We start from the raw sequence: 15456 nt of genomic DNA, 5'->3' as shown, positions 1-15456 counted from the left end.
CAAAGCAGGCTCCCTACACCATGTCACACAGGTAGGCATCCAGGCGGGTCTTAAATATCTCCAGAGAAGGAGACTCTACCACCTCCCTGGGCAGCCTGTTCATTATGATAAATTATTTATCTTCAGATATTTAAGGTATCATGGAATTACTCAGGTTCGAAAAGACCTCAAAGATCATCAAGTCCAACCTCAGCCTAACCATAGTACCCTAAATCTAACAACCCTCTGCTAAATCGTATCTCTGACCACCTCCCTGGGGACCCTATTCCAGTGTTTAACTACCCTTTGTGTAAAGAAGTGTTTCCTAACATCCAGCCTAAACTTACCTTGGTGCAACCTGAGGTATCCTTTTTGCTTGCTGAGTTTCTGATGGGCCATAAGTTGCTCTATTTTCCTGTTGCCCTCAGGAACTTAAGGGGTGGGGAGGAGAAGGCAAGTTCTTCTCAAATCTACTTAACTGCAGCCAGAGCTGAGAAATTAAATTTCTGCCCCAGTACCTTTATTGAAATAATTGGTTTGGTAGGGTGTGACTGACTTCGAGTTTGTAGCATTGTCCTTTCCCTGGTGCTGTTGATTTGGATCCTTCACGTGGTGCTTTAGATGTTTACTTTTGATATTTTCAGCCTAAATAATGCAAGAAACTTCTCCAGCTGACGCTTTTGTCAGGCTGGATTATTCTTTCACTTCCATTAGAGTTCAGCTGGAAAGGTTTGCCATAGTTGACAGGCAGTTTTTCGCATGGTACAGTTTGGAACCTGTCACCATCTATGTGTTCTGGGGAATACAGGGATTTCCTATTTGGTCCAATCTCTGAAACTTTTTGTACTGCTTAGATCAACCATGGTCCCTGTCTACTTGATAAGTCACCCTTACAAGCTGGAATAAACTGCCCCTTTAGAAGACATTTTTTCTTACGTCATTTGTAAAACATCAGCCTTAAGTGTTCTGTGGTAGATCACCATTTGTGGTTAGAGCTTCACCTCTTCCATTCTCTTCCACCTCCAGTGCCCCTGTGTTCAGATACTTCAGTTTTTTATCAGTCTTTGACAGAGTTCAACATCAGTGCTTTTGCTACCTCTTGATTGTAGAAACTTCTGTGATGCAAAAGACAGGTAAATACATAAAGGAAAATAGAAAGGCAAATATAGAGTGAGTTCTAGAGGCTCTCAGTATTTATTAGTGGAGAATTCTTGGAACTCTTAGTTGTCTGGCATTCTGAACTGCTGCCTCAGCAGTACTTAAAGAAGTCAATTGAAGCTTCTTAAGTTCCTCCATCAGGTTTGAAGTAGTCTGTTTACTCAGTACTTGGAAGTTGTACAGTCGCTGCAGCAGAGGTGGTTTACCAGGTTCCACACAACTTCAAAAGATGGACAAGAAAACTTCTGAATGTATGCACTGAAAAGAGTGTTATTCCTCTCTCTGCTCATAAATGTGGATTTAAACCTGTTGCTCTGGAAACAGGACTGCCTTTTCTTAGATAAAAGCCTATACAGGACTTAAGTTTTTAGATAAACGATTCCTCTTCAAAATGCGGCTATTGTTTCTGTTACGCCAGCAACTTGAATGTGGCCTTAATGATGACTTTGCCATTTCACTACTGCTTTAAATCACTCTTTTGTTTTGAGGCTCACAGCAGTTTGAACTTTTCATTTTGCAAATCATAGAATCTTTAGCATTTTGTCCTGATAATTTAAATCATACATGTCTGCTTAATAGCAAAACACACACCTTCACAGGTAAGCACGCTTGTATGTGGGTTGAAATATTACCAGCAGTCACTCCATTTTACTTGCCAAGTGGCACAGGCAACGTAGTACCTGTAGGTTTTGTTTTGACTGAGTGTATGTGGTAGACACGAGGAAGAACTGACATTACCCTGTGTCCTCCCTTGCACAGTGGAATTGCACAGAATTACGCAGATTGTGTGTAGCATTTGAGCTGCTCTCCTGGAGCTTTTTATAATCACGTGGAGATGATATCTTCAAGGCTGTGATTCATCTCATTCTCTAGAGGGAGGTGACTAAAAAGAGCTTATATGATTGCAGAGATAATTTGATGGTTAACACAAATGAAAATATGGACAAATACCACTGAACAAGACTTCCATTTTTTCCTTTCAGTGAAATGGGATAGATGCATTTACTTTTAAGTGGAAGCTTATTGAGAACTCTGCACAACCTGCTATCAGTTGATATTAAAGCTACTAAAGCCACAAGATCATTCAGGCTGTGATCCCTCTGTTTTGATGTGGTCTCTCCATTCATTCTCTCAAAAGAGACATTAAGCATCACCCCAGGCTGGGCTGAAGGAACTACCTGTGAACTTTTACCAGCTGTCTACCTGAATTTGCCCACCATTTCCATCTCATCTCAAAGTAGGGTATAAATTAAGGTGCTGTTCTGCGTCAGTTTAATTGTTCAAATAATTCTGCAGATGCAAAGGGAGCGTGTAAAATTACCTCTCTGTACATTGCTTCTGTGTGTTTTTTCTCCTCTTACACCAGCCAGTGTACCAGATGCAGGATAAATTTGCCCAGCAGGCTTTTAACCATGCATTCTCAGGGATCCACCAGTTGAGTGTTATAGAAGTAAGACCACAGAAAGAAACAGTTGAGATTGAGAATTAAATGTTAGGTGCATAAAAACTCAAAGAAAACATATTTCTAGATTATATTTGTAAGAGTTTTGAATGCAAATGAAGTTTTAACTTCAGTCTTTTCTTTCTTAGACCTTTTTTTTCCTTACTTTTCCTTGTCTGCAGTGCTATGGGTGAAAAGTCTGAAAAACTAAAGCTTTAAGGTATTTGTATTTAGTTGTGTGTTCCAGTTGGTCAAGAATAATTTGAGCCTTTATGTTAATGCAATCAGAGAAATTAATACCATAGTCTAAGAAAGGTGTTCTTTATCAATGCAAAATTATGTAAGAAAACAGCTGTGTGGGAACAGTACATTTGGCAAATCTAAACTAGCATAAAATGCTTACAAGACTATCAATGTTTTAATGAATTCCTCTATTAATTCTCCATCTTGAAGTACTTTAATTCTACAAGGGATTACATTTCTCTTTAAATAAATGAAGTATAGGTGTAGATACACAGCACACACGTTTTCAGGTTTTTGGCAGCCTTTACAGTAGGGAAGAACTCTACACAGCCCATGTGTGTTTGAATTTTATCCCATCATGTACTGTTCAGGTGTTTAGGACTCCCGAGACATCAGTAGTCAGGTGGAGATTGAAATTGGGTCGGATTTTAGGCAGAAGTAGTATTTTCTTTCTTTTATCCTGTTCTTTTTACACAAGAATGTAGGAGCCAATCTCTTGCTCTAATTCTGGCTACCCCTTTTCTGCTGTTGTGAACTGTTACTTTCTTAGAGATATGGTTTAGAAAAAAAAAAAAAAAAGCAGAGCTGTGAAATACTTTAAACTAAAAATGTGCATCTGGGTACATGGATTTGGGTGGAGAAAAGGGACATTCAGCACCCCTGGCCTTCCGCAGTCTGTAATATTGTTTGGTAGGGGGTGTTCACTGTGTATGTTTTGTGATCAGTGCAGCTGTGCACAACCTCTGTTTTTGCCACATCTGTATCCTTTAACTTCTTTCTGTTGGCTGGATGGAAGTACTTATTAGTTACATTATATGTTTGTGTGTTGATTTTCTGGCAGCATAATGAGTTATCAATCAGTCTTAGCACCATTATTGTTCATTAGAAAGCCATGTTGAGCTCCTTAATCTTTATCATACAGTATATGATACCGAACAAGTTAAAATGCTTGAGAAATTTTGTTATAGTAATAGACTTAACAAGGCAGAACATAGTTATTTAGGACACAAAGTCCATCTCCGTGGTGTTTGCTAGACTGTGCTATGCTGCAGTAATTGTGGATCAGGCCTGTTGATCGGTATTGTATGTGTTTGAATTAGAATTTCAAGCTCTGTCAGGTCAGCCAGTGGCTATGGTGACTAGAGCTCTGGTAACACTGTGTGACTGGAGCCAAAAGAGTGTCAGCTGCAGATTTGAGAAGGGGAAAGAATTTTTAGTCTGAATACTTTTTAAGCTCTTTGGGGTTGGTTTGTTTATATTAACACCTGTTTAACTTTGGGGACTAACTTATGGATAAAGGAAGCCTGTGTTAAATGTTCCATATCCTCAGACTTTCAGCAACGAATGGATGCTGTAAGGGAATGGGTATGCCATGGTGTAGGCATTCCCTATCAGGGAAGTGGAAGCCTAGCCTCACTCTCTGGGTGGCTGTAGCAGAGGCGTGTGTATGTGTATCTAGAATTGCAAACAGCAAATTCACTTCTGTATTCCCAGCTGCAGTTCTGGAGCTCTGGTAAGCAATCCTGGAAGTTCTCTGATGATTGTCAGCGCAGTTAGTGAAAACCCATTTTAGCAATTGCTGCAGTCCCTAGGGAAGGAAAAGGCCTTCCTGCTCTGTAGCAATGGTGTTATTAGCAATAAAGAAAACTAGGAAGATAACAGCGTGCGTCAGGTGGTTTCTTAAATCAAACCAGAACTCGCGCAGAAGATTACTTAATAGAAATGATTTGAACTGCCTAGAATTTCTTGTTAAGTTTAACCTGAAGACCTGCTTGAGGTTGTTGGAAAAAAAAACAAATATTGAGTACATACTTGAGAAGAATTTAAGAAGGTGATATATTTTTAAAGTACTGAATGAATGAAATATTTCCAGTTGAGGTGGTAGTTAAATAGTGCACTTTAATGTTTAAACAGAATTTGGCAAGGCATCTAATTTTTAGTATGTTAAACAGTTCCTTTCACCTCTGTTTTATTTTGAATGGAGGGATATAATGCATCTTTTTCTTTTGAGGGAAGTTTTCTTTTTAACGTATTTTATTATGCAGAAAATCTTGTTTCTTAGAATCTAAAAGGAGTCCCATTAGATCTGTTCTGTGTAAGTGTTAAAGAGAGTTGAGAGCTAAAATTCAGCTGTTCCCAGGTTTCTGTTACAGCTCCTTTGAGAACTACACAGGCATCCACATAGCTCGGATGGTTACTCTGCTTTCTTCTAAATTAACATTGCTTTAAAAAAGTGTCGTTGCTTTATCAATGAAACTTTTTGAGCCCCCAGAATACATGTAAGCTTTCTCACTGTTCTGAATGTGTCACAAGGATTTTCGCTTTCTGGAAGGTGACGTTCCAGCTCTTCAGCAGGAGTTTGTTTTGCGTTTCTAAAAGCGGCGCTTGCTTTTAAATGTTTTTGTTAGAATACTTTGCACAGTGTTTGATACATAACTCTCTTAGCAGAGCCAATGTAGTTAGCATCAAAACGTCATTTTGGATCAAGTTTTAACGTATCATCCTGTTTAAATATTTATTAAAAACCCAAACCTTCGTAATACAGCATTTGTTGTGTGCAGTTACTTGGAGTAAGAACTCCTACTCTACTATAGTAACAGTGGCTCTTAGATGTGCAGTCCTCACAGCTGCTGGATAACGCCATCTACAACGACTTTTTTTCCTGCATCTTAAGATGCTTCTGTGCCACCAGTCCCTTTACAACCCAGCTACTGTAAAACAAGAGACATTGCAGAGTACAGGTGCTATCTGCTATTCCACATAGAGGGTAAACAATCGAGAAGTATGAAATCTGCACAAACATGGCAAAGAAACAGTGATGGAAATCAACTGTACAGCAGCTCCCTGCTGCTGTGACTTCTAAGTAGTTAAATGCTGAAGCATGCAAGTACTGAAATATTAAAGACAAGTCTAGAAAATGTTTAGTCACCTCTTGAGTCTTATACTCCTTTTTCTTGCAGTTTGTGCCTGGCTTAGGAGCCAGTATTTCCACCAGAACCTCACTCTGTCTCTTAGCTTCTTCCACTGTATAAGTTACCTTTAATGTTAGTCCGAAGCAGGTTTGGATTTTCCTTTCAGGGCAAAATCAAGAGACAAATAATCTAGTATCCCATGGAGAGCTATACTAGATCATGTTAGTAAGATGTTGAGCTAATGTTTGGCAAGCAGGCAAGTTGGTTGGCAGGTAAAGGCATGTACTTTCTCTTAACTTTTGCGTGGAGAGAGGTACAGCCAGTGCTGAGATTTTCATCACTCTTGCCTGCATTGCTCCTGCTGTGTGAGAACTGCTTCCATCTTTATTCTGCGTTTACTCAAGAAATATCCAGACTTCTTTATACTGCTTAACTTTACAGGGCACAACTGCCCTCCTGACTTTTCTTCATGAATTCATAGGGAACTTGTTATTTTCAGCCTGTTACGCTATGGTAACCCTTAAGTAAAGTGTGTTGATTCAATTGTTTTGTGTTGGGGGTTTTTTTGGTTGTTTGTTTTTAAGTTTGTTTGAAAGTAATTCTAAATAACTGATTTAATACATTCAGGTGGGATAGCAAGCAAATTTTCAAGTTAGAGTGCCAAAACAAGAGATCCTTCAGCAATAAGTCCTCAAAAATAACTGAAAGAGTGCAGAAATTACTTGAGCAGCATAGGTAGAAGTGGTTATAATTGTTTTAACAGCTTAAATTGTACCTGTTAAAGCCATGAAAGAAAGCAAAGCAGTTATTTGTCATATAGTTAATCAGGTTGCTGGAAAGCTAATCACAGATTTGTATACGTATTGGTTAACTTATTTGTTTTCATTTTGGCGTACACTAGACATGGCACTACCTTGTTGTCAGTATTTAAATACTTTTTAAAGTGCATATTCTGTTAATGAGGCAAATTAGCATTTATGATCATCATTACATTTTCAGAATGTCCTTGTTAGGATTCCTTATTTAACTTCTTTGCTTGCACCTAAATGCAGTCTATTTTAATCTCTGCTGCAATTTAATATGAGGTTTCTGAAGCATTAAGCATTTTCACTGTAGTGCTTTGGTGAGGTACGTTACGTATTTAATCTTAAGTAGTTAAGCTGTAGAAGATGAAATGAAGTTATCTTTCATTCTTATCTTTTTCAAGGTAGCAGTGATGGTTCTGAACTCAGTGAAGAGACTTCTTGGCCAGCATTTGAAAGGTAAGAAAAACTGCCTCAAACTGCATTTCATTATTGAAATATATATTTCATTAAATTTGCATATCTTGTGTATGGTATTCATGTAACCTGTTGATTTTTCACTTTCTCTGAGATACTTCATCCAGTTTTTGTTCCATTTTTTTTCCTTGTCATTGACATCTTCACTAGTTTTTTCTCCCATGTCCTCTGGAGTTCATTGTTACTTGCCTCTCCGTTACATAGGAAAGCACGGTAACAAACCTTACATCTTCTTTTGTGGTTCAGAATTAGTATCTTGCCCCAAATACCTGCAAATACTCAGGCTATATTGCCCAATTTAGTCCTTTCTCATAGCTTTTGAGAATGTGAGAGAAGAATAACAGCTGCACATTATAAGAAAAGGTAGAAGTTTCATCTTCCTGCAGCTTGATAAGATGTGCCAAGAAGTGCTTAGTTTGCTTCAGTAACTTGATTTCAGGTTATCCATCAGCTTCAGAACTGCCTTGGATGATTTCTGCTGTGCTGCAGCACATACTTGTTACAAGTTTTTTTGTTGAAGAGACTTGTAGTCAGGAACTGCAGCACAAACTTTGTTCTATTTGAGTTTATTTAAGTAATTCAAGTTTGTGTTACTTTTTTGGCTGAAATTTTTGAAGATATCTTAGTGCCAAAGGTGAACACTTTAATAGCTCATGCTATAAATATGATTATATGTGTGAGGAAACACCCTTAAGGTTTCATTAGGTAAGAAATAAGAACATTCCAGGTTGGGTCAGAAAAGAGATGTGTAACTCTTATGTGCTCTCTGATACAGTGAGTGATTCAGTGAGTCTCAGTGTGTATCTCGTGATTCTAGAGAACAGCAGCACTGTCCAGAATTGTTTGCGTGAGGTAAAGCAAGGTTTTCTTTATCCATGTTGTGAGGACAAACTGACTGGCCGTGACTTTTAACTTGAAGTTTTGCTTCATGTCTAACATGAGTATGCCAGATTTTTTTCCTCTAAATTCCCAATTCCTTCAGTATTTTCCTTCCTCCTGAGTAGGGCACTTTAGTAACTCCACTGGAAGTTCCGTGTTTTTGATGACAAGTTCTCTCATTTGCTTCGAGCAAGGATTGATTTCTTCACAGACAGTCAGAAAATGTGGAATTCCTGGATATGCAACAGCCTTGCGTCTGTGCTTTGGTTTATAAGATGCTGAAGCATGTTGTGAATTCAAGTAATAAGCTGAAATGCAATTGTTAAGGTGGTATGATCACTAGAAAGAACATCCTTGCAATCTTTATCAGCCTGGCTACCACTCTTAAAAGACTTATTAATCAAAGCATAAACATTAGTTGTCTGGAATTTATTGGTACTGGCAAATTGGGATGTAGTCAATGTACCTAATGACTGTGCTATGCCCCAGTTAGAGACAGGATCTTTGGATAGGAGGGCTCAAATCAGCATAATAATAGAAATAAGGTAGAAATAGTGTGCCTAAAGGGAAGCAATGAGGTGCATATTTCCCAGGTGACAGAAGGAAGCGTATGGAATATCAAATATCTTTGTCTTTTTTTTCCTGGCCCTTCAGATATTTTTAACTGGAAAATGCAGAAGGGAGGAGAATTGGAGTCTCTGTGGTGACTTTTTGTTCTTCTAAGAGTAAACTTATTCTGAAACTTGAGAGCTTTCAGCATTGGATCGTCCCTTTAAGTTAATCAAAATTCCTCTAAAGAACTTAATTCCCAGTTACAGCAGTGTATCATTTTAAGGGTAGTATATGAAATGTCACTTCATTCTCATTAGTTGTCAGCCAGAGTGTTTCTGAGTAGATTTACCTTATGTAGCTTAAATCCAAGAGTGATGCTCTCCTTGTTATGCAAAAAGGAAATGTAAAGTTAAGCGGAAAACTGGCTTTATTTGCATGTGAAATAACTGTATGCACATATATACAGCTCAATTACAAGTTTTCTTTCATCTTAATTACTCTCTAATTTGTCCAAATCTTGAATGTACTTTAAAAACAAGGAATGTTTCATACATTCTAAAGTATCTTTTATCTGTAGGTGGTAATTTATTTGTAGCTTGTTTGTGATTCCTCTTGCAACAGAAGAAATGTTTCATCTGGTTTCAAAAGGAAGCCACAGCAACAATGAACTCATTATTTTTCTCATGTGATACTGTAGACCTTTACTACATCTCTTCTGTAAGACTTCTGAGGGCTTTTTTGCCTGCTGTTCTGAATCTGGATTGGAACACAACAGTGTTAATTTTTTAGGCTGCCCATTCAAAGAAATACTTCCCTGCCCCTGTAAATGCACCTTTGCAGCTACTGCAAAGCATATCTGACAAGTGGTAGGTTATTTGTTAGGTTTGTGTTATGTAAGAGGTATTGCTTGTAAGCTTCTTAGTTGTGTTCTTAACCACCTGCTTTCTGCAGAATGGGATTTCAGCATAGTATGTTCATTTAGTTAGGGAAAAAAGTGGATGAAAATAGAATGTTGGAACAAAGAGAACAATGCAATTCTGTATGTTTTTGGTTCAGAAAATCAACTTTCAGTAAAACAAAGCAGTGTTTGAAATGGAGGTCTAGAACACAGATCCTGGATAGCAGTGCAGATCAGGTTACGGGTTCTGAAATGTGAAGCTTCTGTGTAAAGTTGAACGTTGATGTGAACTGGAGAATTGAGATGAAGTTTGGTTCCCTTCATGGTATCTTAATAACAAGTAAGATGGTGCTTGTCAGTCAGTCCCAACACATTTTGGTAGGGCTTTTGATTCCCTTCAACCCAACAGCTTGTGTGTGTGTCTACTCATAGAATTAGAAATGTTCTTTTTTGTTGTAACATCTTAGTCAAAATTCTAAGACATCAACATTTTATTAATATGCCTTCTTTATAGAGATGCAGTTTCTAAGCAGTAAACACAGGCTTTTCTCTCAGCAGTCACCTTCAGTGCTTATAAAACACTTCAGTATTATGAGTGTTGACAAAGTGAACACCTATATAAGGCATGGTATCTACCCCTGCATGTGTTTTGTAAATAAAATTGTCCTGTTTTTTATGTGGAAGAATTGGCTTTGTGATACAGATGCAAAAGAAAATGACTAAGCTGTTTTAGCAGTCGTGCTGTTTGTGTGAATAAAAGTATATGTAATACATACAATTTATAATGGAATCCAACAGGAACAGGTTGTACCATTCTCTCGGTCCGGGGACAAGAGTGTCACGAAATGGCTATCGAGGCCACATGAAGGCCAGCAGGTACAATCCCCACTGCACACAGAGGTGTCAAACTTTCCCTCTGGTGTTGGTGATTTGGTTTGGTTTAATAATTAAGTGGTGTTTTCTGATGTTCTCTTTTTAACTCACGTGTCCAAATAAATAAAGGTAAAGACCTTTTTTCTTCAGACTTAAAACTTTCTCCTTCTGTGACTTGATCTGTATCATCACAAGGGCTTTTGTTCATTCTGGTCTGCAAATCCCAATTCTGAACCACTGGGTCTCTGTATCCATGCTTAAAGGTATTTTACCATTGGTAGCTTTTTAACTGCGTGCCACTGTGTAGTACTGTTGGTAGTTCTGCAGACACCAAAGTTCCTTCTTGTGCTAATTGCCATGGCACTGAAAATGTTTTCTTTGTTAGAGATTATTTATTGAATTCCTTTTCCCCAAAACAAGTGAGATGGTTAAACTGAGCGATGCCTGAAAAATTGTCCCCAATTTTGTATAATGTATAGTGTTCTTTGAAAGCTGATATAGTAATATGGCTGATTCTTCTCAGTAATCAAGCATTGTCTGCAGCTGTGTGGCACTGTAATTGGGAAAGAAATGACAGATAGCTGTGCGTTTTTTCATGTTAAGAAGCAAGCATTGTCTCACTGAGTTAAACTCATGTTCCCATTGATGTCCAAAATTGTCTCCACATCCTCATCCTCAGTAGGTGCTGCAATGAAAAGACTTCCTGGATTTCCAGTTCACTTTGAATAGGTACAAGTATAGGATGGATAAAGCAGCAAATGCTGGCTTACTTCAAAACGAGTTTCAGACACTGCGTAACTTCTTGGCTTTTCGAGAAAGCTGCTGGGTTCAGCATTGAGTTGTATGCTCTGATTGACATCTACTGAAATGATTCCTGTTGTGAATTTTTCTGATAGAAAATATTTTATGCTCCAGTCAGCTTCATGACTGTAATAAAGCTAAGTTTCATTTTTGTGTGCTGTAGCTGGCTTTTGATTTTGCCCTTTGCTCCTATATCCGGTGCGTGTTAGATCAGGAGCACACCATGGGCATTAAAACACCTTAAAGCTGTGGTTTGGGTTTCTGCTCTTTATCACTGCTCCTGCTCACTGTTCTTGCTCTCAGATATTTATAAGATTGTGCATGTTTGAGCTTTTGCTTTGTTTTCTGATGTGCTAATGATTCCAGTGTTTCTAACAAAAACAGCAGAAAATTCACAATCTTTCTTGCAAGAACTGAAGGAGATGTTTTAACACAGAGAACAACAGTACTCCAAATGTTTGCCAGTTAAAATCAATTGCTCTTGAATTTGAGTTGTTCAAGGCTTTAATTCATTTTTTTTTAATTAAAGATGACCTGCTTGGCTAATTTTTCAGATCACTTTTGCTTGTGACTGTAAATTCCACTGCAGTAATTCCTCGTAACAGCCAAAGTCTTTTTCCACAATGAAGCCTAATAAATAAGAAGCTGGCAATTATAAATTAAAATACAGATGTTTGCAGTAGCTTGAGGTAATGATTGGAGAACTTTGCTAGGAAAAATACATTCTTTTCACACACCTTTTCACATGCTCCTTTCAGCTCTCTAGAATCTGAAGATTTGGCCGTTCATTTGTATCCAGGAGCAGTTACTATTCAAGGCGTTCTCAGGAGGAAGACTTTGTTGAAAGAAGGCAAAAAACCCACAGTAAGATTTATTTATGTACTTATTTAAAGAAAAAGAAAACTCTCCTTTTGCACAATTATAAATACAATAAATGGCAAACATGCAGTTTGAGTGTCTGAGTTCTCCTTTGCCTTGATGGTAAAGGTTAGGGTCACTGCTAGATTTTGCATTCTTCTGTTTGGGGGTCTTACTTGGTTTATAAGGATATGCCCATGATGTAGGAAGTGGAAGAGAAGTATAATGCAGTTTAAAATGTGCAAATGCTGATAACTTTAAAGGTGATGAACATGTTTCATCTTCCTGAACAATAGATGGATTCTTATAGTTTATTGGTAGGTAAAAACTCTTAGTGATTGCACTGCAAATGTCTGATTAATTACAAACCAAAACAGGTATTCTTATCAAAGGAGTATGCTTTATGGCTGTGCATAAAATGAAAAGGAGAATGGCCCAGCATGGCCCAGCATACTTTAACATTTCTTTTATATGTTATACTCATTTTTTCCCCTTTCTCCCTAGGTAGCATCTTGGACTAAATACTGGGTAGCGTTGTGTGGAACCCAACTCTTTTACTATGCTGCAAAATCTCTGAAGGCCACAGAGAGAAAACATGTACGTAAAACAGTCACATTTCAGTATCATTTAACAAAATTAGACTGTGACTTCCTGATGTAAACCCTGAGATAAGTGTTTAGTGTGATTTCTAGTGTGTACTATCCTGTCTTACAGTCACTTGGTCCACCTTGTACATATATGCCCTAGTGAAAATACCATGGGTGCTTACGTGCTACCACAGGCACATCTGCTTTGCATGTGCCATGAATTTGTACATCTATGGATGGAAAGTATGTCATGGGGTCTGCCTGCTTTTTTAAGGTAGAAGACATATCTTCTGATGATTTCTGGATCTTGCAAGAGTTTGCTACTTGAAAGCCAAAAAGTCACTGAGAAATCACTAGATATGGCATTAAACATGCATTGATTTCATACATTTTTGAATTTCATACATGTGGTAAAATGAGACTACCCTCTTTTTCCATCTCATCTCATGAACTACAAGTGACTACAAAACACTTCATACGTTACACAGAGAGCTGGCATATCACATGATGCTGGCTTTCCTTTCGTCTGCTGCAGCTTCATTTGAAAGAATCTAGAAATACTTTGCTTATATGGGAAAGTAATAAAATGAATTTTCTGTTGCCGTTCCAGGATGTCATGATGTGCACAGTGCGCTTCTGTTTTCATTGGTTAATTATAATGGAAGAGGATGTGCCAGAGATTCTGCTAGGAAACTGGATAAAATTTGAGATACTTGAGTCTTTTTCCAAGTCCACTCGCTACTTGGAACCATTACTTACAGTTGCCTTGGCCAGTGTTTCAGTTTAATTTATGACAACTGTCACTGAAGAACATTTGCTTTGCATAAAGTTTATGTAATTTTAGAAGCCGAGATGTGCTGTAGGATCCTAGAAGGGGGAACTGTCTTTTTTCTTTTTGGTGCAAAATACGGGGATTTAATCCTAACGTGTTTCTCTTCAGAGGGCAAAGATTTGAAGCTTAACGTTTCTGACTTGTAGGGTCCTGAATATTTGAGTTTTCTGTTCCATTTGGAAAGCTTGTATCATGTATTGTCTTAATCTACAAAGCAGTTGAGTGTTTTCCACTTCTACTGAAAGCAAATAATTAGGAAGCAGTCTTCTAGTATTCAAAGTAATTTAATATTGGCTAATTATTGGTAGAAAGGTTTGTCATATCAATCTGCGTTAACCTCTGCTATCAGTGAAAAGCATAACGACAGACTGCCTCATTCAAAGTAAAGGTATTTGGAAAGTGCAGACTTGTAAACTGTTATGAGCAGAAATGTGAATTACTAAAGCAAATGCAAAAGGGCCAAGAGAAAACTTACGCTGGCATGATATCACTAACAATTAGTTGCTGGTCTTCTTGGAAACACAAAGGAATGGAAAAGAAACTTTTGTAATGTCAGACTTTGCGCTCTGTGAGCACTGAGCTGAGTTTGAGCAATATAGAGTCCCTAGGAAAGGGAGATGGAGCATAGTGGTAGCAAAGAGAAATGGCTGCTGGAGCATGTTGGCTTAGTCTTAATTATATGTTTAATTATGTATTTATTTCACTGGTTGTTTCTGTGTAATTGGACTGAATTGTCCAATACTGCCTTGAGTTTGTCTGTGCACAACTGATGTCTGGCTTTTAGCTGTTGAGGGCAGTGAACACAGCTTGTTCTGTTCACAGATGCAAAGCACGTTAGGAAGCCCGGGTCTCTGATTTGCTTGGTCAGGTGCAGGGATGATTAAAATAATATAATACCTTTCAGCTGCAGTTTGGGCTGTCATTTATTTTAAACAAATCATTCACGGTGGATACACGTGTACTACTGCTCCCAGGAGCTTGTTATAGCTCTGAGTACAATCTTTATGAGGAAACAAAGGTGAAAGCTTACCTAATAACTGCTGTAGGAGGTTGGCAAAGGAGGTGGAAGGGCTCCACTTTATTAAACGTTCTAATCATAGATGGTCAGGAGCTTTGTTCAGCTAATTTACTTGTGTTGCACTACTAGTACAGCTTTTGGTGGCTGGGATATCAGTTTCACTCGAGGGTTACTGTTCAGAGGCTCAGCTTTTGTTCTGGAGTCTATGAAGAGGATTTCTCAAGTGTCATGCCCCTGTTCACGTTTGTCTATGATTTCAGAAAGCAGGTTTAATTGAAGTAGAATAAATCGTGGATGTTCTGCCAGCTGTAGGTAGTGAGCACATAATGATACATCAACTATGCAAATACTGTCCACTTATGTTCCCCAGAGATCCATTCTGCAAAATAGAGTTTGGAGGCTGGATCTGAGTAGAGTTTTGTAACTGTCCATATTAAATGGATTAAAGGACTGATGCTGTCTACTAGGAAGCAGGTTTCTTTTTCTAAGATCGATACATTGAGATTTACTTAGCTAAAAGATTCTAGACGTTCACCACTGTCATGTAAACATCTGTCCTTGCAACTTCCTTGCCCAAGGTTTGGTGATGTGGAAGGGAATGCTGGAAACAAACAATAGTTAATCTGCTGTATAAAAGTTCCTGGCTAGAGCTCATGTGGCACATATGTCTTGATTATAGGCATGCTTTTGACTATGCTGCTGCTATTGCTTCAGGCAACTGAGACACAGGACTTGGAATACACTGACAATGAAAGCAGTTCCAAGCTTTAAGTAGCCAACCTCTTTGGAAAATTACCTCATAAAAATGGCATGTAATCTTGCAAAATGGCCAAGAAATCATCCTCTTTTAAACACAGGCAAGCCTGTTGTTCTCACTGCTGTGGTCAAAGGCAAAAGAGTATTCCAGTGTAGGATGTGCTGTAAATATGCGTTTACTCTCAAGGATACTGTAGATATCTGGATGAGACAAATTTTCTTGTGTTGCATCTACAGACTAATAGATATAATGACCTTTGTATTTTAAATAAGGAACAGGTTTCACTTGTTACTACAGTAGTGGAAAACTGTCCACATCAAACACATGGACTTCAGAGCTCAGAGGAATGTTTGTAAGAAGCTGGAAGTTTAAATGGTAGCAACAAAGA

At 38.1% G+C, this 15456-nt stretch overlaps 1 protein-coding gene across 17 annotated transcripts in view; it reads left to right on the top strand.

Annotated features, from left to right (window-relative positions):
- The window catches only part of RALGPS2 (Ral GEF with PH domain and SH3 binding motif 2), a 117838-nt gene that overhangs the window by 90991 nt on the left and 11391 nt on the right, over positions 1-15456 (top strand). For 10 of the 17 annotated variants that reach the window (XM_085512109.1, XM_032446267.2, XM_085512107.1 and 7 more), the window contains 4 exons: positions 6941-6995; positions 10141-10218; positions 11775-11880; positions 12379-12471. In XM_085512109.1, coding sequence (XP_085368235.1) covers positions 6941-6995; positions 10141-10218; positions 11775-11880; positions 12379-12471 — 332 coding nt within the window. The remainder of the gene's footprint in view (positions 1-6940; positions 6996-10140; positions 10219-11774; positions 11881-12378; positions 12472-15456) is intronic. The other 7 variants (XM_085512115.1, XM_085512114.1, XM_032446271.2 and 4 more) reach the window with 1 other exon arrangement.

This window comes from Coturnix japonica, chromosome 11 (assembly GCF_054131305.1).
Source record: "Coturnix japonica strain WE chromosome 11, WE-NBRP24, whole genome shotgun sequence".
Taxonomy (NCBI): Eukaryota; Metazoa; Chordata; class Aves; order Galliformes; family Phasianidae; genus Coturnix; species Coturnix japonica.
Note: the sequence above shows the minus strand (reverse complement) of the source record. Positions and strands in the feature narration are given on the sequence as shown.